General features: G+C 44.0%; 1 protein-coding gene across 1 annotated transcript; it reads right to left on the minus strand.

Moving 5' to 3' along the window:
• Window positions 1–226: 226 nt before the first annotated feature.
• Window positions 227–21,475, minus strand: EAPP (E2F associated phosphoprotein). The gene is made up of 7 exons (XM_073610103.1): window positions 21,343–21,475; window positions 13,821–13,942; window positions 10,117–10,298; window positions 8,436–8,528; window positions 5,686–5,806; window positions 4,451–4,561; window positions 227–3,504 (listed from the first exon to the last, which is right to left on the minus strand). Exons 2-7 carry the CDS (start codon window positions 13,892–13,894, stop codon window positions 3,234–3,236), a joined length of 852 nt encoding a protein of 283 aa, XP_073466204.1. The 5' UTR covers window positions 13,895–13,942; window positions 21,343–21,475; the 3' UTR covers window positions 227–3,233.
• Window positions 21,476–22,359: the final 884 nt, after the last annotated feature.

The raw sequence follows: 22,359 nt of genomic DNA on the forward strand, positions 1-22,359 counted from the left end.
TGAGTGTGTGACACCCCACCTAGGTATTAACTGACAATTATAAGTGCACAAAGTTGTCCAAGTATAGAAGCACTGTGGTTTATACAACAGAAGTCAGGAGGGCCATTTCATACATATGACCTGCTGTAGGGGTCACTGTGGATATGATTATTATTACAGGCTAGCACAGCTCAATATAAAATCTTAATGTAATAATCTCCAAGAATAGAAATAGCACACAAATATGGACAAGCAAATGGAAACATTTTATTGTGAAATTACACTGTACATATGCTCTGAAGTGTTCACAGAACAGGAGAGAAACATCTGCAAAAGTAAAAGAACAGGCTCAGTTACAAATGGGTCCAGTCAGTGACAGTGGCTTCTTTTTTTCTCTTTCCAGACGCTTTTGGTCCCTATTTGTGGAGACTCTTGTTTATTTTTTTCTTTGCACTTTAAATAATCGGTAGATGTTTAAAGCGATATTAAAGTCCACATTTAAAAAACAAAAAACAAACATATTTTATTTACCTGCTCTGTTAAGTGTTTTTTCACAGAGAAGCCCTGATCCTAGTCTTCTCAGGTCCCCCTGTTGGCGCTCCTGGCCCCTCCCTCCTGCCAAATGACCCCAGAGCATGGAAGCTTGCAATGGGGGCAAATGAGCAGGCTCGCTCCCGAGCAGCGGCTCTGCGTGTCCATTCACATACAGAGACGGGGGATCGACCCTGCCCCCCCTCCCCTCATTGGCTGTGATTGGCAGCAGCGGGAGCCAATGGCACACCCTGCTATCTTAGTCAATGAGGAGGGCAAAGTCCCCGGAAAGCTCTCATGCACATCGCTGAAGGAAGATCAGGCTCAGGTAAGTATTAGGGGGGCTGCTACACAAAGAATTATTCCTGTCATGAAATATGAAAGACACTTTGCCTGAGTATCACACTGATCACTTGGCTTCAATAAATACCAAATCGCTGGCCTAGAACAAGTCTGCAAATCAGGAATTTGGACTTTGTCACATACTTTCTTTGGGTAAGTACTTGATGAAGCCAGAACATCAGCATGGCAGCCAGTCAAACAGTATTTTCAGAAGGAGGGTGGCCTCCATATTTTTCCAATGACAGGGATTCTGTACTTTGGTCTATAACTAGATCACACCTGTGTGTGGCAACATGTATGGGTCTCTTTCCCTGCTGTGTTAATGGCTGGCATTTTTGCATTTTCCTAAAGTGGTACAAAGAATACTATCCTGCTCACAGACTTCACACTCCTGTGAGAGCCCTTATACTAGCAGGGAAACACTCATTCCAACTATGTCATGAGAATTCTACCAGTGAACACGGCACAATACCTTCTTTACTCCAAATGGCACAACTCCCCTTTATTACATTGTGGAAAAGCCCTGTTTGTTGGTGTATATAGAACGTGTGTGTTAATTAATGAATCATCAGGATGGGGCCAGCTTTATTCATACTGCTAATGAATTATTAGTACAGCAATCAAATATGACCTTACTGACACTTTAAATTAAATAAGAAAAACAAGCTTGTCTTTAATAGCAGACATGGAAGTTACATTTAAACAGAAAAGAGCACTGTGAAAATGCAGTAATCCATAGAAAACAACTGGATTGCTGTGATTTGAGTCCATTGAAGGGAATATTAAGTAATTGCTAGTGGTTACTGAATATTGAATATCAAGTCTGTAATTTGTGCTGCCTCACTTAATAGGCTCAAAAATAAAAAATGTTAATTTTGAACTGAAAAGCATTCTACCCTTAAAGTTAAAGTGCACTTTAAAAGAAGAGTGCACTTATCTTTTTTGGCCCAGTGCTCTGACATAACCAATTCCACTCTCCCCCTTCATATACTTGCTGAGATACAAACAATTTCTGCAGCCTCCAGGAATTGTTTATAACCAGCGCTGCAAGTCTTTGTCCTCTTCATGTCTGTGCATTGTAGCTCAGCCAGGAGCCCCCCACCCTCTCCTCTCAATCCCCCGAGGCCACAGTTGGTGGATCTTAGCAAGTATGCATCTGTGAAGGGAGAAGGAGGGAAGTTTGGATCAGTTAGGTCAGGGTAAAGGAATACATGCATTTTGTTTTAAAATGCACTCACTGTTTAAAAGTGGAACTTTACCCATAACAACCTGATAAAAAATTATGTTATTTAGCAAAGAACATACAATCCACATTAATAATCATGATACAAAAATTAGTGCATGCTGTAAATTGCCTCCAGCATTGCTTCTGTTACTTCTTGCTGTTGCCAAAAGCCCCAGCATTAAATCAAAGCAGATCTAAACCCATCCATTTATCAGTTTCAAAAAACAGTTACAGTTCTGGAATGTTGAAAATGCAAACTGTCACATTTGATTGTGTTCTCAACCAAACTGTCAAACCATCAAATGACTGGTGTCATAACTGATTATATGTGCAGCACCATGGCAGTTGCAGTCCAAACAGAAGCAGCTTCCTTGGCTTTAAAGGATAGGAGGGTTTAACTCCACTTTAAGGCTGTCAGCAGATCCACCTCTACAAACTCAGCAGTGCCTAAAATGGAGAGCAACTGAGCATGCGCAGAGCAGGGTGAGACCGTGTATTACTGGATCTTAAAACAGTATAGACACTTATTTTTAATGTTTTACATGGCTAGAAGGAGGGATCTAGAAGGACTTAATTTTTTGACTAAAGTTCCACTTTCAGTATGAATCTGACACAAATTTTTGAGTAGGCTTCCTTAGTATCAGGAATGCTAATAACCTAGAAAGATAGTTTTCATTTTGGTAATAAAAACTGATTAGATTTTAAAAAATGTATATATTTAACTATAAAACTTAAATCATCTTCACTGCAGCTACATGAACCCTCATAACAAAAAGGTTCAAAATGGAAAGCATCTTTAGGAAGACAGGCTGATTTAGTAAAGGGGTTGAAAATCTTCCACCAATAAATTGCGTGAATATTCCCTATAATTATCCATTCATGTAAAAAGTGTCTAAACATGAGTGGGCATTTAAAGTGAACAGGAATTTGCTTTTCACATTACTGGATAACTAAAGTGAATAGTCAAACAATTTGTTGTGTGAAGATCCTCAAATCCTTTAATAAGGTAGCCTCGGGTACTTGGCTACTCATGTTAACCAGTTGGATGTTTTTTTTCATTCTCATTTAGAAATAAACATGAAAATCCTGACTGGTTGCCATGGACAACAAGAAGAGTCCTTTTTCAGACACTTTCAGCCACAAGGCCCAGTCTGTGCTAGCAGTGACTGGCTAAGACATTGAAGAAATGATACACTTCCTCATTGTCATAAACTGCCACCTCTGTGGAACACTCATTACATTTCACAGGGTGGTACATTTCTGTATTCTGTGATTCCGAAGCAGAATCTGCCAACTGAGCCTTGAATTTCTTGCGATTGCGTCTTCTGTGCTTTGTAGGCTGTTCTGGAAATTTAAGAACTTCATTCTTGTTGACGGTGCAATTCATAACAAACATAGCTCTGTATTGGGTCTTGTAGGACTCATGTCTGCAGGGTGATGAAAATAAAATACATTTCCAGTCATTAAGCCTCAAAACCTTAATGCATCACTTAAAAAGTTTACAAGCAATAAAACCTGACTACTAAAGATAATAAACTGAACTTGAGTTTTGCCCACAGGATTGTGTTAATGGAGGCCTCAACAGCAGCTTCCGTACCTATCCTTTGCTCACCTACAGAAGCACATCTCTGAGAAAAGTCCACACAAGGCTCAGGGTTATCCAGCTATCCAACCAGGCCACGCCCCCAACGTGTTTAACTCCTCCACCGAAGCTTAATCACGGGGATCCCCATAATTAAGCTCTGGGGGAGGAGTGAAACACGTTAGGGACATGGCCTGGTTGGAGCCTGGGCTTAGGCCGTTATACTTTCTTACTTGGGGTTTGCATAGATGTGCTGCTCATATGGACATTTTCTTCCCTGTACATTGCTGTCTGAAAGTGGGGTGAGCTCTGTCCTAGCCTGCACTCAAAGTGGTCAGCTTTATTGATTGGGATTCCTACAGCCTGAGCGGCATCCACAATTTCGGTTTGGGGTCACAGCAAGCTGTTGGAGTGTTAGCCATTTAAAAGTGTACAGTACGTACAATTTATTTTCTTTCATTTTGGATAGCATGAGAATGGATTAGAACCTCCCTTGGGGACTCTGGAGGGGCTCTTTTCTTACTGTCCTGAAGAAATATTTCCAATAGTTGTATAGTAAGGTATAGGGGGGGGTGCATTTTAGTGCTATCTGTGTCCTGGGTGCAGCTATCCCCTTGTCAACTTGCAAGTACAGGGATTTGTCTCTAACAGAACCTGAAATAGGATTAGAATCCTGATCAAACTTCAATGCCATCATACTCTACCACAACTAAAATAAAAGGGATCATACAAGCATGGAGGCAGCTTTTATCCTGGAAAGTTCCTCTACTGATTGCTGACAAATCACTCACCTTTGGCAATCCAAGCAGAGTGTAGTCATGCAGGCTGGGCAGTTCAAAATGGCATCACTACTGGGCAAGGCTTGTTTGGTTTGCTGTGCATGTGTTTGCTTGTTCCTATACCTAAATCATAGAACAAAAAATATATTAGTCTCTAATTCACATTTATAATTTATTAGAGGTATCCGCTTTACTCTCTGCACTTTATTCAAACACAATGAACCCTCAGGACCAAACAAGCCAAGTATGTGACATATTAGCAACTGAGAGCTCTGAAAGTCTCATGTGCTTTATATATTGTTCTGTTCTTTACAGAAAAAAAAAAAATCACAAAACAGCTATGTTTCTGGCAAGAAATCTGGGAGGAAAAAACAAAACAAGGAAATTAATTGGAATAACTCCCTTTTGAGAGTTAAGCCTGCCACAGACGGAGCACATTTCTTTCCTGCAACCAAGGATAAGGGGAAAAAAAATTGCTTAATTCCCCCAATTAACACTGACCGCAGAGCTATTGTGTTCTCCTAGTGAGAAGGGTGGAAGATGCCGTCCTGGCCAGGCGAACACCCTATGATTATTGCTAGCGGCTATAGCCACTAGCAATAATTTCAAAGAAAATCCAACAGGCTGGTTGTACCTAAGTTCATCGATCGATGCTGAGCTGGCCAAGTTGTGACATACGAGGAATTTCAGTTCCTGAGCGCCACCCTTTAGGCACCTTCTGCATGTCGTGTTTGGTGAGCATTGATTCCGATCATGCGTGTTTGTACTTTGGGCTTTTGTGTGATGGACTTGTGTACACACAATAGGAAAATCTGACAACAGAGCGTTGTCCGCCGAAAATTTACTAGCCTGCCATCCAACATTTGTTGGTGGAAAATTGGCCAACAATTGTCTGATGGAACGTACTAACGGTCGAATTTTAGGCAGTCTGTCATCACACAATTACCGGATGAAAATCCGATCGTGTGTACGAACGAGGCTTTAGCGATAACACAAAGTGTGTAGAGCACACAACACAGCTGCAAACTTCAAATGTGTTTTTTTTGCACATAAACAGATATACATTTTTTTTTTAAACAGAAAGAGAAGAAGAAAACACTTTCAATAGTTTATAAACTAGACCGAAAGGGGGTAAATAAGGGAAGTTGGGCAGCCACCATTTATCCTCCACAGCCAATGGCAGCAGGTGTTTTTACACTGGTAGGAAATGAACAACAAACAGCACAATAGAGTAATTACACCCTCACCCTTTTCTCTTTGCATCTACCCATGCTTGATCCCGATCATCCTCATCTGGATCATATAGGAGGTCATCATTGGTTAGTACTTTGTGTCTCTGCTTCTTTTTTTGCTTCTTTCCTTGCTCGTCTTGAAAAAGGAAAATAAGTCACTTTGTTATATTTTGATTAATTCGGCATTAGAGCAATGTTTTTCACTTTTTGCACACATGTAAAAATCCTAATTTTTGGCCATAAAAAAATACTTATACAAACTGAACATGATATATTTTCTAAAAGCAGAGGCCCTGTAGAATAAAAAAAATGATAGTTGCAATATTTTATGTCATATGATATTTGTGAAACTGTTAATCAAACACATATTTTTAGGGAAAAAAAATATAACAAATGAATTTAGTGCAAACCCACACACAATATAATACCCATTTTTGGTAAAATAAAAAAGATGAAGTTGCGTCGAGTTAATAGATAACAAACACGTCAAGATCTCAATAGGTGATGCTTTCAAGCTCATCAATTTAGAGTCAACCAGGAGCTCTTGTGCTAGAATTTTCTGCTCTCGCTTTGACGTTCGTGGCAATAGCTCACATGTGTGGGTCAACCATGGTTTACATACATGTGCACAACCTGCTCACGTATTTACATTTTTAAACACATTTTATCTTTTATTAAGAATTTTAATAAAACTTTTTTTTTTTTGCTATATTGCTATTACAATGGGTTACTAAATCTCCATGTGATAGCATTGGGCAGGCGACAGGTACTCCTTATGGAGACATTAGGGGTCTAATAGAGCCCAATGTCTATCTGCCCTTCACAGCATCTAACCAAGCACAGATCTGCTCGATTAGATGTGTTGCCTCGCTGTACCAGCCAGGAAATGAAGGATATGAAACTAGAAGTGACCAAATCATTGTCGCTTCCAGTTTCTTTCAGTACAGGGGAGATTGAGACATGGATCAATAATCAACTAATGATTATTTTCATAATCAATTAGTCGGTCAATTGTTGTTTCGATTAATCAGATTAAAAAAAAAAAAAAAGTGTGTGGTGTGTAATTTAATTATTATTATTCGCGATTTATATAGCGCCAACAGTTTACGTAGAGCTTACACTCTAATATATAAAGTTTACAAAAAAAAATTGCATTATATATATATATATATATAAAATGTATTTATATTTATTCTTGAATACCTATATGCAGTGGTAAATATAAATAACCAGCTAGATGGTAGCTATTAGGGATGGGCTGAACACCACCCAGTTCCATTCGCATCCAGAACATGCGAACAGGCAAAAGAATTGTTAATATGACTAATATGCATGGTATTGTCTTAAAAAGTGTTTGGGGACCCGGGTCCTGCCCCAGGGGACATGCATCAATGCAGACAAAAGTTTTAAAAACGGACGTTTTTTTCGGGAGCAGTGATTTTAATAATGCTTAAAGTGAAACAATAAAAGTGAAATATTCCTGTAAAGTGGCGCATGTTTCCGAGAGCAAAATGACATTTCTAAAGGAAAATAAAAAGCCATTTAAAACTAGTACTAGCGCTAGTGCCGGCTATTAATGAATTGTCGGGTCTTTGCAATACACATAAAAGTCATTGAAAAAAATGGCCTGGGATTCCCCCACAGTGCATTACCAGGCCCTTTGGGTCTGGTATGAATATTAAGGGGAACTCCGAACCAAAATTAAAAAAAAAAAAAAAAAAAATGCGTGGTGTTCCCCCAAATTCCATACCAGGCCCTTCAGGTCTGGTATGGATATTAAGGGGGAACCCCGCGCCAAAATGAAAAAAAAAAATGACGTGGGGGGGGTCCCCATAAAGTTCCAAGATGGAGCTGCGTTGAGTAAACAGTTACCAAATATGTCAAGTCCTAAAAATTCATGTAAAATGGGAAAAAGCTATGGAACCCAAAATAATCTATTTATATGTCACCAGTTTAGAGTTACCGATATACGATAACCCTGGAATTATTGCGCTCTCACTCCAAAGTGCAGTGAGAGCGCACTTTGACATGTTTAGCGCAGTTGCAGTTTACATACAAATGTAGGCCCTACATGCACATTTGTATGTGTGTACCGGGGAACGTGGTTACTTTTATTTTTATTTGATTGTAATTTCATTTTTACAGTTTTATTTCATTGAACATTATTGATATCAGGTGACAGGTTCTCCTTATGGACACACTAGAGTTCTATTAGGCCCCTAATGTCTCGCCTGCACTCCAGTCCATCAGAATAAACACAGGACTGTGCTTGATCAGTAGTTTACCTGGCATTGCAGCCAGGATTTTAACAGCTCTGAATGCAGAAATACTTAGAGCTGAACGCTTTTGGGTTTACTGATTGCAGAGCATGTTCCCCGATCTGCTCTTGCTCACCATGTTGACACTCCACTCCTCTGGGAAGCGCAGAACCATGATAACCATTGTCATGATGGTGAGCCACTTCAGGGAAGAATAGGGGGGGGGGGAATTTACTGAATCATAAGAGTGATAAAAGTGCTGAGCCTCCTGAAAAAAAGAAAACACAATTCCAAGCTAACGGCAGCTGTGAGCTTGTACCCATTGATAATGCAGTGACAGTCTACTTTAGGTTATCAAAATATAATTGAAATGTATATAATGTACTTTACATTTTAAAATTTAGTAGCAGCCCTGTGTGTTCACAGAATACAATTAACATGCAGTAATAGACAACCTCTACATTGTTCAAGGTATATCTCTGCTAGTGATGCCTACATCAACATTACCTTCCTCCTCAGAGTCAGAGTCAAAGTACACATTATCATAATACTGTTGATTGCTGCCCTCTACTGTTGTGGTGGCAGAACTGCTGGATGCACCTAAAACACATGAAACAGTGAGCACATTAAATCTAGAAAAATAACAGATAAATTAAGAAACACTTTAAAAGCCATGTATGAATAAAATTACATTTGAAAATAATAGCTTTAGAAAAGCATTATCAGCATCATGTTTCTGGTGTAAAAATTTGGAAGGAATGGTGAACCGACAAGAAAATCGAGTTACAGAATACTTCCTGTGTTCCTAAATATCAGCAGTCACTTCCCTTGTCAAAAATCTGTCTGAAGTGTCAGGATATTTGAAACAAAGAAGTAAATGTTCTCTGTGCTGATCCAGCAGTTCCATAATGCAGTGCTGACCAAGAGTGGACCACACAATGGTACCAGCGACCTGTGTGCATATTTATTCTACACTCAAATGAGCTGGAACCTTTGCAATTTTCTTAGATCATAATAAGGGTTTCTAATAATGGGAAATACATTTTAGTGGCCACTATTTCCAGCTCAGCCCCAACACATGCTTTGTCTTGACTTCCTAGGTACTCCATAATGCTACCCACAAGGTTGGGACAGGGCACATGACCTCTGACACCGCAGCTAGCAAGGAGACAGCTTTTTTGCTAGCGAGTGTCTGCATTCTGTGGACAGCATTAAAGGACACCTAGGAAGATAGGACAAGGTACTACTAGTACTCAGGAACTAAATACTGTAAATAAAACAAAAAAAGGAAACTTTAACTATCCCTGACTTACTGAGATATCAGCTATGTGGCCTGAGTACAGGTGGCAGACCCAGCTGGGAAGATTCCAATATCTCAACAATTGGCTGTAGGTGCTGACAAGGCTATACAGCCTATATGTCACTGGATAATGGATAGGTGAGGACAAGACTGTAAAGGGGTCTGAATGAAAACTCAGAAGCAGAGATGTCACCAATTTATTCCCTGAGAGATACAAGTAATCAGTGAATGATTCAACCTGACAACATTTACTATTTGGCATTAATACAGTGTAAAAGTACCATAGGCCTTGTTAAGGCAGAGAAAGTTATGAACAGGATGTTTTCTTTCAAATGTTTTAGTACTCAGGCATTCGCTTCTCTTCAAACTACTTTTCAGCCCTGATGAGGGGAAAAGTTTGAACCCTGAAACATGTTGGCTGTAGCTGACTCTCAATAATAGTGATTTTCTGGACTTTTAAAAATATGTCTGGAGGTTTCCTTGCCTTGCACCAATTCAATACCTTAAGTCACAGTCCCCAAACAAGCATGCAGCAAGTGAAATCAGAATTCTTGATCTGAATAACTGACCCCGATCTGTGACTTGAAAAGTACTAAATTAAAAAAAGCAGGGCAGCTATAAAGCTTCTAAAATATGGGTGCTCAACCTATGGCACTCCAGCTGTTGCGGAACTACAAGTCCCATCGTGCCTCTGCCTTTGGGAGTCATGCTTGAAACTTTCAGCAGCTTGCAATGCCTCATGGGACTGGTAGTTCTGCTACAGCTGAAGAGCCACAGGGTTGATCACCCATATTCTAAAAGGATGGGTCAGCAGTGGCAGTCCACATATTTTTCTCAGTAGATTTCCTTCAGGCTATTGTCATTTTGTTAGAGTCATTCCACACATACCCGTTCCAAGGGGTTGCCAGCTTCCCTCTATTGTCTTCATGGTAGAACTTAGCTCCTTCTCCATCTCCTTCTCAAATTCATCCTCACTGGAGGACTCACTCTCACCAGTCAGATATTCCCGAATAAGTTTACGTTTCTGATCAGGTGTCCCATGTAAGAGTACATCCAACTCATCTTCAGAACTATGTAAAGAGATCAAAAAAATGTACACTGATGTCAGCAAATCAAAACACTTTTTCAAATACACCTCTGTTTATTACAGTACAATAAATATACACAGCTCAGAGGCATGAACTTCATATCTTAACCCCAAAAAGCATTTCCATTTTTTGTTTTTCCTGGAAAGATGAATCATGTACTGGCCCTATCATAAAACTTTGGAGCCTCCAGAGTTTCCATTTCCACCCAACCGCCACCACAATTACAGTGTGTCCCCCAAATAATTCTACTTATGCCCCGTACACACGGTCGGACTTTGTTCGGATCCGACAACGAAATCCTAGGATTTTTTCCGACGGATGTTGGCTCAAACTTGTCTTGCATACACACAGTCACACAAAGTTGTTGGAAAATCCGATCGTTCTAAACGCGGTGACGTAAAACACGTACGTCAGGACTATAAACGGGGCAGTGGCCAATAGCTTTCATCTCTTTATTTATTCTGAGCATGCGTGGCACTTTGTCCGTCGGATTTGTGTACACACGATCGGAATTTCCGACAACGGATTTTGTTGTCGGAAAATTTTATATCCTGCTCTCAAACTTTGTGTGTCGGAAAATCCGATGGAAAATGTGTGATGGAGCCTACACACGGTCAGAATTTCCGACAACAAGGTCTTATCACACATTTTCCATCGGAAAATCCGACCGTGTGTACAGGGCATTAGGGTGGGATAAAAAATGAACTGATACAGTTAGTAGCACTGGAGTGGTACCTTTGTAATGAACTTGTGGTGGGGGAAGATATACAAGCTACCATAGGGAAATCCTAACATTGCAGCATCCAGCAGAAACAAGTATTCAGTGGAAGATTCAACACATCAGAGCACATTCAAAACTAAAATATTAGTTTAGCTTAGCACAAAAATTATTAGTGTGTGTCCAACCAAAACTTGACTTTAGTTATGGATACGATGGGGAAGGGTTTGGACCCATGTTGGGCTTTTACCACTATCCAGGCTTTGGTAGAGAGATTTCCTCTCACCTCCTGTTCCTGTAAAAAATTCACCACACAAGTAGTGAGTAGTAGAGAAATGCAATTGGCTTGCCAAACCAAGCAACCATGGTAGCTGGGATGGACAAACGTTCCAGCATTGTCAGAGGATAAGGTATTAATTTAAAGAAATAAAACGTTGTCCTGACAGAGCAAGGTATAGCTGCAGTTACACCTTCCCATCTTCTCCTATAGATTAGTATGCTGACCCGTGACAATGGACGTGGAATTGGCTGACGATTTGTGAAATGTTAGATCCCACTTATCGGTTTGTAGTATGGTCAGTGGAGTTGAATCAAATTAGGTCTGATGATGATTTTAGTAAAACTGCTTATAAAAGGTTTTGTGGTTTCAATCTAGATTGCTATAAAAGTAAGGTCTGTCATTCCTTGTACAAGGCCTTCATAACTCTGGGTAAGTCAACAAAAAGGAGCGCCACATACAAAAGCTCTGGAAACAAGATATGTAGATGGCTGTCCTTACATTAGCTCAAAGAAAATATAGACAAGGACATACAATATGAGCTCAGATGCTATATTTGTAGTTACAGTACACTGAATCCGAGTGCCTGTAGGGCTATAGTCTGTTTCCAGGTTTTCTTTTTCTATATGGACCTCCTTCACCCCAAAATTTCCAGATGCCACAATTATCTTCTTGCTCACGTTTTTAATAAGCTAGTGTCAATTAACCGCTTGCCGAGCACGTCATAGCCGAATGACGGCTACAGCACAGCTCGATAACTCTGGGAGGACGTCAATGTACGCTCCCGCACGCAACCAGGAATATCCTTGACCGCTGGGTCCTCTGCATCATGGATCACAGTAAATGGACGCCGACAGCAGCCGTTTACCACGTGATCGCTCCGTCAAATGACAGAGCGATGACCTGTAAACAAACCAGAGTCACGTCCAGTTCCTCTCTCCCCTCTCTGTACCAATCGGTACAGTGCGTGGGGAGAGATCGGTGGCAGCAGCACTGTAGGCTGGATATGTAGTGCCCACAGCGCTAATATGTGCCCATTGCAGCCATCCATCCATACTCAGCATACTCATCCATCCATCCATCCTCAACAATACTCAGCCGTACCCAGCCATACTCATTCGTGCTCAGTCATCCCATACATACTCAGCTATCCCCAGCCACAGCTCATCCATCCCCATTCATGCTCATCCATGCCACTACAGTGCCTCACTGTAATAGGTAGTCAAATTAGATTTGAAACTTATGCCCCTAGAACACTTGACGGTGCTCCCTGCATGTTGGGCCTCTCTATATGGCCAGGCTGTGGAAAAGTCTTACACTGTGGTATGTGGTATCGCCGTACTCAGGAGGAGTAGGAGAATCTATTTTGGGATGTAATTTTTGGTATGTACATGCTATGTGTTAGAAATATTGTGTAAATGGACAACGTTGTGTAAAAAAACAAAAAACAAAAAAACAAACAGCATTTTCATTTTCTTCTACCCATTTTCAAAAAACTTGTAGAAAAAAAATGACGTGTTCAAAAGACTCATTATGCCTCATAGATAATACATTGGGTTGTTTTCTTTCCAAAATTGGGTCATTTGGGGAGCATTTCCATTGTGGTGCTCCAGGGCCTTCAAAAGTGTATGAGGTAGTCAAGAAATGATATGTGTAATTTATGCTCCAAGAACGCCTGATGGCGCTCCCTGCATGTTGGGCCTCTGTATGTGGCCACGATGTGTAAAAGTCTCACACATGTGGTATCGCCATACTCAGGAGTAGTAGAATGTGTTTTGGAGTGTCATTTGTGATATGCATATGCTGTGTGTGAGAAATAACCTGCTAATATAACAATTGTGTGAAAAAAAAAAAATCTTAATTTTGCAAAGAATTGTGTGAAAAAATTACAACTTAAAAAACTCACTATGCCTCTTACTAAATACCTTGGAATGTCTACTTTCCAAAAAGGGGTCGTTTGGGGGGTATTTGTACTTTCCTGGCTTGTTAGGGTCTCAAGAAATGAAATAGGCCGTCAGTGCATCAGGTGTGATCAATTTTCAGATATTGGCACCATAGCTTGTGGACTCTAACTTTCACAAAGACCAAATAATACACCGATTTGGGTTATTTTTACCAAATATATGTAGCAGTATAAATTTTGGCCAAAATTTATGAAGAAAAATTACTAATTTACAAAATGTTATAACAGAAACTAAGAAAAATGCATTTTTTACAAAATTTTCTGTCTTTTTTCTTTTATAGTGCAAAAAATAAAAAACCCAGCGGTGATTAAATACCACCAAAAGAAAGCTCTATTTGTGTGAAAAAAAGGACAAAAATTTCATATGGGTACAGTGTTGCATGACTGAGTAATTGTCATTCAAATTGTGAGAGCACTGAAATCTGAAAATTGGTCTGGTTAGGAAGGGGGTTTAAGTGCCCAGTGGGTACGTGGTTAAATTACAGTTTAATACCTAAACAAAAATATAAGCCTACATACTGACATATAAACACAGAGACATCCCACCTGCTATTGGCACGTTCTTCATCACTGGGCTCTTCGATTGGATAAGCATCGTACTCAGGCTGTAACCGGTTCATGATGATACCTAACTGGTATGCAACATTAAGCTGCTCTGCTACTTTACCCTAAAAGGGAATATCATGTCCAATCACTAAATGTAAGATAAAAACCAAACACAAGAGAATACACAACACTTACAATAAACCTGCACTGCAAGCTGCCATTGCTGACAGCTTGAGAATTGCAATTGCCTGCCTGCTGTTCTGATCCACTGGCTTTATTACTTTCTGGGTCATTGACCCTGAGCCAGTAAGCCGATCAGAAACGCCAGACAGAATAGAGAAGTTCATTTCTCGCATGCTCTCATCACACTTGTTCCAGGTCAGCGACCTAAAGTGGCACTAAAGTACCAATTTTAAAGACTGTGAGCAGGAAGGTTCTTTGTTACAGAGGAGACATGCAGTGTCTCTACTGCAATAAAATAAACCTACCTGCCTGCTCACAGTCTTCTTTAGAGTGTACAGAAGTGCAGCTCAGTTTACATTCCAGCACAGTGCTTGTGTGCCAGGTTTACTGAACACTTGCAAATGCCCAGGACTGACATTATCCTTCGCTGAGGAGGCTGCACCAAACTGCAGGGGTTAATAGCTTGTTTTGTCTAAGGGAGAGGAGAAGCAGTTTTAGTTATGTGACCCTAAGATCCCCTGGCAGGCTGTGCTTCAACCCAATCTACGGTGGTCTGTCGCTCTGCGCTTTATGTCCAGTGCAGCACTATGGACCTTACTCTGGTCCCAAGTCAGGATCCTAGAAAGTGGAGCAGGCACCAGGACGCTGCTTCTCCGGTCAGGGGATTTGACATCCTTCTGGCATCACAGCGCTAACAGGACAGGCTAGACAGATTCTGATTGGTCAGCGCCATCCATGTAGCGGTGTTGAGCAATTAGAATGCCTCCTATCCATACACGCTGAGAGGTATGGATAGGAGTTTAAGCCACAGGGATTTCAAAGCCCCTGGCCAGTGAAGCAGTGTCCCAGACAGTGCGGGATCATGGGACACTGGTACAGTGGGACTGGGGGCGATGTGGAGGGGGTCCAAGTGAACTTACAGTTTTAGTTTCCTTTACATATACAGTGCCTTGAAAAAGTATTCAAACCCCTTGAAATTTTCCACATTTTGTCATATTACAACCAAAAACTTAAATGTATTTTATTGAGATTTTAAGTAATAGACCAACACAAAGTGACACCCAATTGTGGAAGTGGAAGGAAAATGATAAATGGTTTTCAAAATTTTTTTACAAATCTGAAAAGCGTGGTGTTTGTTAGAAAACTCTTGTGAACAAACAGCATCATGAAGGCCAAGGAACACACCAGACAGGTCAGGTTGTGGAGAAACTTGAAAGTTGTGGAGAAGTTTAAGGCAGGGATAGGTTATAAAAAAAGAATCCCAAGCTTTGAACATCTCATGTAGCACTGTTAAATCTATCATCCCAAAATGGAGAGAGTATGGTACAACCGCAAACCTACCAAGACATGGCCGTCCACCTAAACTGACAGGCCGGGCAAAGAGAGCATTAATCAGAGAAGCAGCCAAGAGGCCCATGGTAACTCTGGAGAAGCTGCAGAGATCCACAGCTCAGGTGAGAGAATCTGTCCACAGGACAACTATTAGTCGTGCACTCCACAAATCTGGCCTTTATGGAAGAGTGGCAAGAAGAAAGTCATCATTGAAAGAAATCCATAAGAATTCTCATTTGCTGTTTCCAAGAAGCCATGTGCAGGACACAGCAAACATGTGGAAGAAGGTGCTCTGGTCAAATGAGACCAAAATTGAAGTTTTTGGCCTAAAAGCAAAACGCTATGTGTGTTGGAAAAATAACACTGCACATCACTCTGAAATAACACCATCCCCACCGTGAAACATGGTGGTGACAGCATCATGTTGTGGGGATGCTTTTCTTCAGCAGGGACAGAGAAGCTGGTCAGAGTTGATGGGAATATGAATGGAGCCAAATACAGGGCAATCTTTAAAGAAAACCTGTTATAGTCTGCAAAAAGACTTGAGACTGGGGCGGAGGTTCACCTTCCAGCAGGACAACGACCCTAAACATACAGCCAGAGCTACAATGGAATGGTTTAGATCAAAGCATATTCATGTGTTAGAATGGCCCAGTCAAAGTCCAGACCTAAATCCAATTGAGAATATGTGGAAAGACTTGAAAATTGCTGTTCACCAGACATCCCAAGTCTCCCACATTTTGGCTGCGGCTCCCCGACACCCGTTAGTGCCGTGCGATATCCCGGCTGCAAGGCCAATCCGGGGCAGCAATGGCATATCATCAATGTGTGCAGGATGTTCACTGCACACAGGCCCATAAGGGGGTGGGGGTGGTGCGGGGGGGCAACTGTGACATACACTCACACATGGATGTTTGTTCCTTGGTTCACAGCCGGGAATGATCGGTGCGGCAGGAAAGACAGCTGTGGGCACAGATCTCCCTGTATAGCTTTTCAGCTGACAGCCGCTTCTCCTCCTCTCTCTCCCGCGGCCGTCGGCTAAAAAGCTATACAGGGAGATCGGTGCTCATGGCTGTCCCTCCTGCCACACTGATCATTCCCAGCTGTTTCCCGTGTGCTCCTCCACCCACCTGTCCTCTTTCTCCGGCCACTAATCTGGCCCCGGCCTCCTTCTCCGACCCCCTGTCCTCCTCCTCCCGATCCTCTGGCCCCGTCCTCCTTCTCCGGTCCCACGTGTTCCTCCGGCCACTAATCCACCCCCCTGTCCTTCTCCAGCCACTTCTTCAGCCCCCTGTCCTCCTCTGGCTGCTTCTCCAGCCCCCTGCGTGCTCCTCTGCCCCCCCCCCCCCCACTACAGCCGGCTTCCCTCCTCTCCCGCCAGCTGCTGAGCGTGATGTGTCAGGATGGAGAGCGAAGGAAGGGACCGGTAAATATGTAATTTACTGGCCCCTTCCTTTTCTAAATTGGACACATAAAGCTATCGCTCACTCCAGAGTCCAGTGAAAACTGAGCAGAGTAAACTATGTTTACTCTGCTTCAGTTTATGAATGGACAGGAGCCTCTGTCTCCTGTCCATTCATATTCAATGCTGAGAAAGGGACTGGAGAATCTGTGTCCTCAGTCCCTTTCTCTGTCTCAGAGGGGAGATGTCAGGGGTCTGTTTAGGCCCCTTGATATCTCACCAAAGCCCACCAACAGGGCCGATAAAAAAAAAATGCAATGAACATTAAAAAATGAAATTGTATATAAAAAAAATATATACATTATATATATATATATATATATATATATATATATATATATATATATATATATATATATATATATATATATATATATATATATATATTTTTAAAATAAAACAAAACCTACTGAATGACACCCCACCAACACTGTCCACTGCCCCAACCCCCTCCCCCCAAAAGGGGCACGGAGAGCGCCACCTCCCTGGTTTTTTGGTTGTAACATGACAAACTGTGAAAAATTTCAAGCGGTATGAATAATTTTCAAAGCACTGTAACGCTTTAGTGAAATAGAAAAAAATAAAAATCAACATTTAGCACATTTGAAAACACAACAGACGCAAATGCATGTCAACACATGTGCTTACATGCACTTACCACACACACACACCCTGGAATTCATAAAAACTTGTGCAGACATATTGTGCGAAAGCATCTCTTGCATTCTAAAAGTGGCGTACAGTTTGTCGAATTCATGTACCAGCTTGGAACTTCTACCTGAATTTAGCACACAGTGCGACACTTTTAGAACACGAGACACACTTTCGCAAAATCTGTCTCTGTACATCAAAAGACAGTTGGTCTTCATTAACTCCACTTTCATAAGATACGGACTGACGGTATTTTCATTTCAATGTAGAAGTGGAACAAATGAAAACTACCCAATAACCATGAGTCGCTGTCGATGCTTTTTGGATTTGGTGCAAAACAGTAAGAGGAGCAAATAACGCCAGAGAAGTGGCAAGGCAACCTGCACTCTGAAGTATGCTTGGGATCCTATGTATACATACAAGTGTGAATAAATCCTGTGTGTACAGGGAAGTGTGTACGGGTCCAGTGTGTACAGAGAAGTGTGTACGGGTCCAGTGTGTACAGAGAAGTGTGTACGGGTCCAGTGTGTACAGAGAAGTGTGTACGGGTCCAGTGTGTACAGAGAAGTGTGTACGGGTCCAGTGTGTACAGAGAAGTGTGTACGGGTCCAGTGTGTACAGAGAAGTGTGTACGGGTCCAGTGTGTACAGAGAAGTGTGTACGGGTCCAGTGTGTACAGAGAAGTGTGTACGGGTCCAGTGTGTACAGAGAAGTGTGTACGGGTCCAGTGTGTACAGAGAAGTGTGTACGGGTCCAGTGTGTACGGGTCCAGTGTGTACAGAGAAGTGTGTACGGGTCCAGTGTGTACAGAGAAGTGTGTACGGGTCCAGTGTGTACAGAGAAGTGTGTACGGGTCCAATGTGTACAGAGAAGTGTGTACGGGTCCAATGTGTACAGAGAAGTGTGTACGGGTCCAGTGTGTACAGAGCAGTGTGTACGGGTCCAGTGTGTACAGAGCAGTGTGTACGGGTCCAGTGTGTACAGAGCAGTGTGTACGGGTCCAGTGTGTACAGAGAAGTGTGTACGGGTCCAGTGTGTACAGAGAAGTGTGTACGGGGCCAGTGTGTACAGAGAAGTGTGTACGGGGCCAGTGTGTACAGAGAAGTGTGTACGGGGCCAGTGTGTACAGAGAAGTGTGTACGGGGCCAGTGTGTACAGAGAAGTGTGTACGGGGCCAGTGTGTACAGAGAAGTGTGTACGGGGCCAGTGTGTACAGAGAAGTGTGTACGGGGCCAGTGTGTACAGAGAAGTGTGTACGGGGCCAGTGTGTACAGAGAAGTGTGTACGGGGCCAGTGTGTACAGAGAAGTGTGTACGGGGCCAGTGTGTACAGAGAAGTGTGTACGGGGCCAGTGTGTACAGAGAAGTGTGTACGGGGCCAGTGTGTACAGAGAAGTGTGTACGGGGCCAGTGTGTACAGAGAAGTGTGTACGGGGCCAGTGTGTACAGAGAAGTGTGTACGGGGCCAGTGTGTACAGAGAAGTGTGTACGGGGCCAGTGTGTACAGAGAAGTGTGTACGGGGCCAGTGTGTACAGAGAAGTGTGTACGGGGCCAGTGTGTACAGAGAAGTGTGTACGGATCCTGTGTGTACGGGGGAGTGTGTACAGAGCCAGTGTGTACGGGGGAGTGTGTACGGAGCCAGTGTGTACGGAGCCAGTGTGTACGGGGGAGTGTGTACGGAGCCAGTGTGTACGGGGGAGTGTGTACGGGGGAGTGTGTACGGGGGAGTGTGTACGGAGCCAGTGTGTACGGGGGAGTGTGTACGGAGCCAGTGTGTACGGGGGAGTGTGTACGGAGCCAGTGTGTACGGGGGAGTGTGTACGGAGCCAGTGTGTACGGGGGAGTGTGTACGGAGCCAGTGTGTACGGGGGAGTGTGTACGGAGCCAGTGTGTACGGGGGAGTGTGTACGGAGCCAGTGTGTACGGGGGAGTGTGTACGGAGCCAGTGTGTACGGGGGAGTGTGTACGGAGCCAGTGTGTACGGGGGAGTGTGTACGGAGCCAGTGTGTACGGGGGAGTGTGTACGGAGCCAGTGTGTACGGGGGAGTGTGTACGGAGCCAGTGTGTACGGGGGAGTGTGTACGGAGCCAGTGTGTACGGGGGAGTGTGTACGGAGCCAGTGTGTACGGGGGAGTGTGTACGGAGCCAGTGTGTACGGGGGAGTGTGTACGGAGCCAGTGTGTACGGGGGAGTGTGTACGGAGCCAGTGTGTACGGGGGAGTGTGTACGGAGCCAGTGTGTACGGGGGAGTGTGTACGGAGCCAGTGTGTACAGGGGAGTGTGTACGGAGCCAGTGTGTACAGAGACGTGTGTACGGAGCCAGTGTGTACAGGGGAGTGTGTACGGAGCCAGTGTGTACAGGGGAGTGTGTACGGAGCCAGTGTGTACGGGGGAGTGTGTACGGAGCCAGTGTGTACGGGGGAGTGTGTACGGAGCCAGTGTGTACGGGGGAGTGTGTACGGAGCCAGTGTGTACGGGGGAGTGTGTACGGAGCCAGTGTGTACGGGGGAGTGTGTACGGAGCCAGTGTGTACAGGGGAGTGTGTACGGAGCCAGTGTGTACAGAGAAGTGTGTACGGGGCCAGTGTGTACAGAGAAGTGTGTACGGATCCTGTGTGTACAGGGGAGTGTGTACAGAGCCAGTGTGTACGGGGGAGTGTGTACAGAGCCAGTGTGTACGGGGGAGTGTGTACGGAGCCAGTGTGTACGGGGGAGTGTGTACGGAGCCAGTGTGTACGGGGGAGTGTGTACGGAGCCAGTGTGTACGGGGGAGTGTGTACTGAGCCAGTGTGTACGGGGGAGTGTGTACGGAGCCAGTGTGTACGGGGGAGTGTGTACGGAGCCAGTGTGTACGGGGGAGTGTGTACGGAGCCAGTGTGTACGGGGGAGTGTGTACGGAGCCAGTGTGTACGGGGGAGTGTGTACGGAGCCAGTGTGTACGGGGGAGTGTGTACGGAGCCAGTGTGTACGGGGGAGTGTGTACGGAGCCAGTGTGTACGGGGGAGTGTGTACGGAGCCAGTGTGTACGGGGGAGTGTGTACGGAGCCAGTGTGTACGGGGGAGTGTGTACGGAGCCAGTGTGTACGGGGGAGTGTGTACGGGGGAGTGTGTACGGGGGAGTGTGTACGGAGCCAATGTGTACGGGGGAGTGTGTACGGAGCCAGTGTGTACGGGGGAGTGTGTACGGAGCCAGTGTGTACGGGGGAGTGTGTACGGAGCCAGTGTGTACGGGGGAGTGTGTACGGAGCCAGTGTGTACGGGGGAGTGTGTACGGAGCCAGTGTGTACGGGGGAGTGTGTACGGAGCCAGTGTGTACGGGGGAGTGTGTACGGAGCCAGTGTGTACAGAGACGTGTGTACGGAGCCAGTGTGTACGGGGGAGTGTGTACGGAGCCAGTGTGTACGGGGGAGTGTGTACGGAGCCAGTGTGTACGGGGGAGTGTGTACGGAGCCAGTGTGTACGGGGGAGTGTGTACGGAGCCAGTGTGTACGGGGGAGTGTGTACGGAGCCAGTGTGTACGGGGGAGTGTGTACGGAGCCAGTGTGTACGGGGGAGTGTGTACGGAGCCAGTGTGTACGGGGGAGTGTGTACGGAGCCAGTGTGTACAGAGACGTGTGTACGGAGCCTGTGTGTACACAGAAGTGTGTACGGAGCCTGTGTGTACACAGAAGTGTGAATGGATCCTGTGTGTACACAGAAGTGTGTAAGAGAGCGGCTGTCACATCTCAGGACACACCTAGAACTCACTAACTCCATAAAGACTCCAATAACTATGAACACAGTAGTATCAAAATGCCCGCTGAGTCTTCTCAGACACTCCCTACACAGATACAGTTTGCTCAGCACTGTAACAGCAGCCGATAGCGGCGTAATAGAGGAAATTATAATACATTACCAATCCGGTGTGTGTTCAGCTCAGTCAACAAAACAGCATTAACACCGTCGCAGGCTAATGACCCAATGAAACCCGTCGCGTAAAATGTGACGTAAAGACATTATGCAGGCGTTGAGAGCGTGTAGGTGGGCATGCGCAGAGCTCGTTGGAGTGTTTAGTTCATTCGTTTTGTACATTGAATACTGTGCGGGGAGCAGGAATAAGTAAAGTGCGGTGGCAGTAATGAAATATATGCTTGAGGTGATTTTGTCTCCCAGTGCTGTCCTATAGGGAACTGTTGAGGAGTATGGGAGCTGACTGCAGTGCAGACTGTGTACATGCATTGCCCTGGCCCTGGACTCTATTAACATGTTTCACTACGTGTGTCTCAGAGCGGCAAGTATGCAACCATTGAAGTCAGAACGTACACCATGCATATCAAAGCAAGGATGAAGATGACAGTCTTAATGCTGGCCCCCTTGGGGCAAGTTTAAACTGGTATTGCTCTCTGAAGAGCAATCCGCATTCAACCCGCTTTTTAGAGGGCATTTGACGGCAGGGAGGAGGCATTGTATTGTCTCCTTACTGCCTATTTTAACCCTGCATTAGTGTGCTGCAGCTGCATGTCATGACAGCAATAGCGGGGCACCACCATTCAGTTGAATGGGTCACATTTAATGGATGGTGCGTAAGGATCATTTTTTCAATACCGTGGTGGAAAGCCTCACGACTTTGATATATGTACTCCCCATTTCAACCATCTAACACAGGTGTCAAGCTCAATTTCATTGCAGGCCGCTAAAGTATTATGGTTGCCCTCAAAGGGCAGGTTGTATCTGTAAGACTATATAAATGTATCCCAGGCTTTTTTTCCCAGGTGCAGGAACTCAACTCCGCTCACCGCTGAACCGCATTGAATGGTGGGTGTGGCCAAATCAGGAGGCTCTTAAGGGGGTAATAAATCCTAGAAGTGCATTATGTACAGATTACAGGATCCAGGTGGTGCGCTATGTACAAAGTACAAATTCAGGGATTTCC

The sequence above is a fragment of the Aquarana catesbeiana genome, linkage group LG13 (genome assembly GCF_042186555.1).
Source record: "Aquarana catesbeiana isolate 2022-GZ linkage group LG13, ASM4218655v1, whole genome shotgun sequence".
NCBI classification, from domain to species: Eukaryota; Metazoa; Chordata; class Amphibia; order Anura; family Ranidae; genus Aquarana; species Aquarana catesbeiana.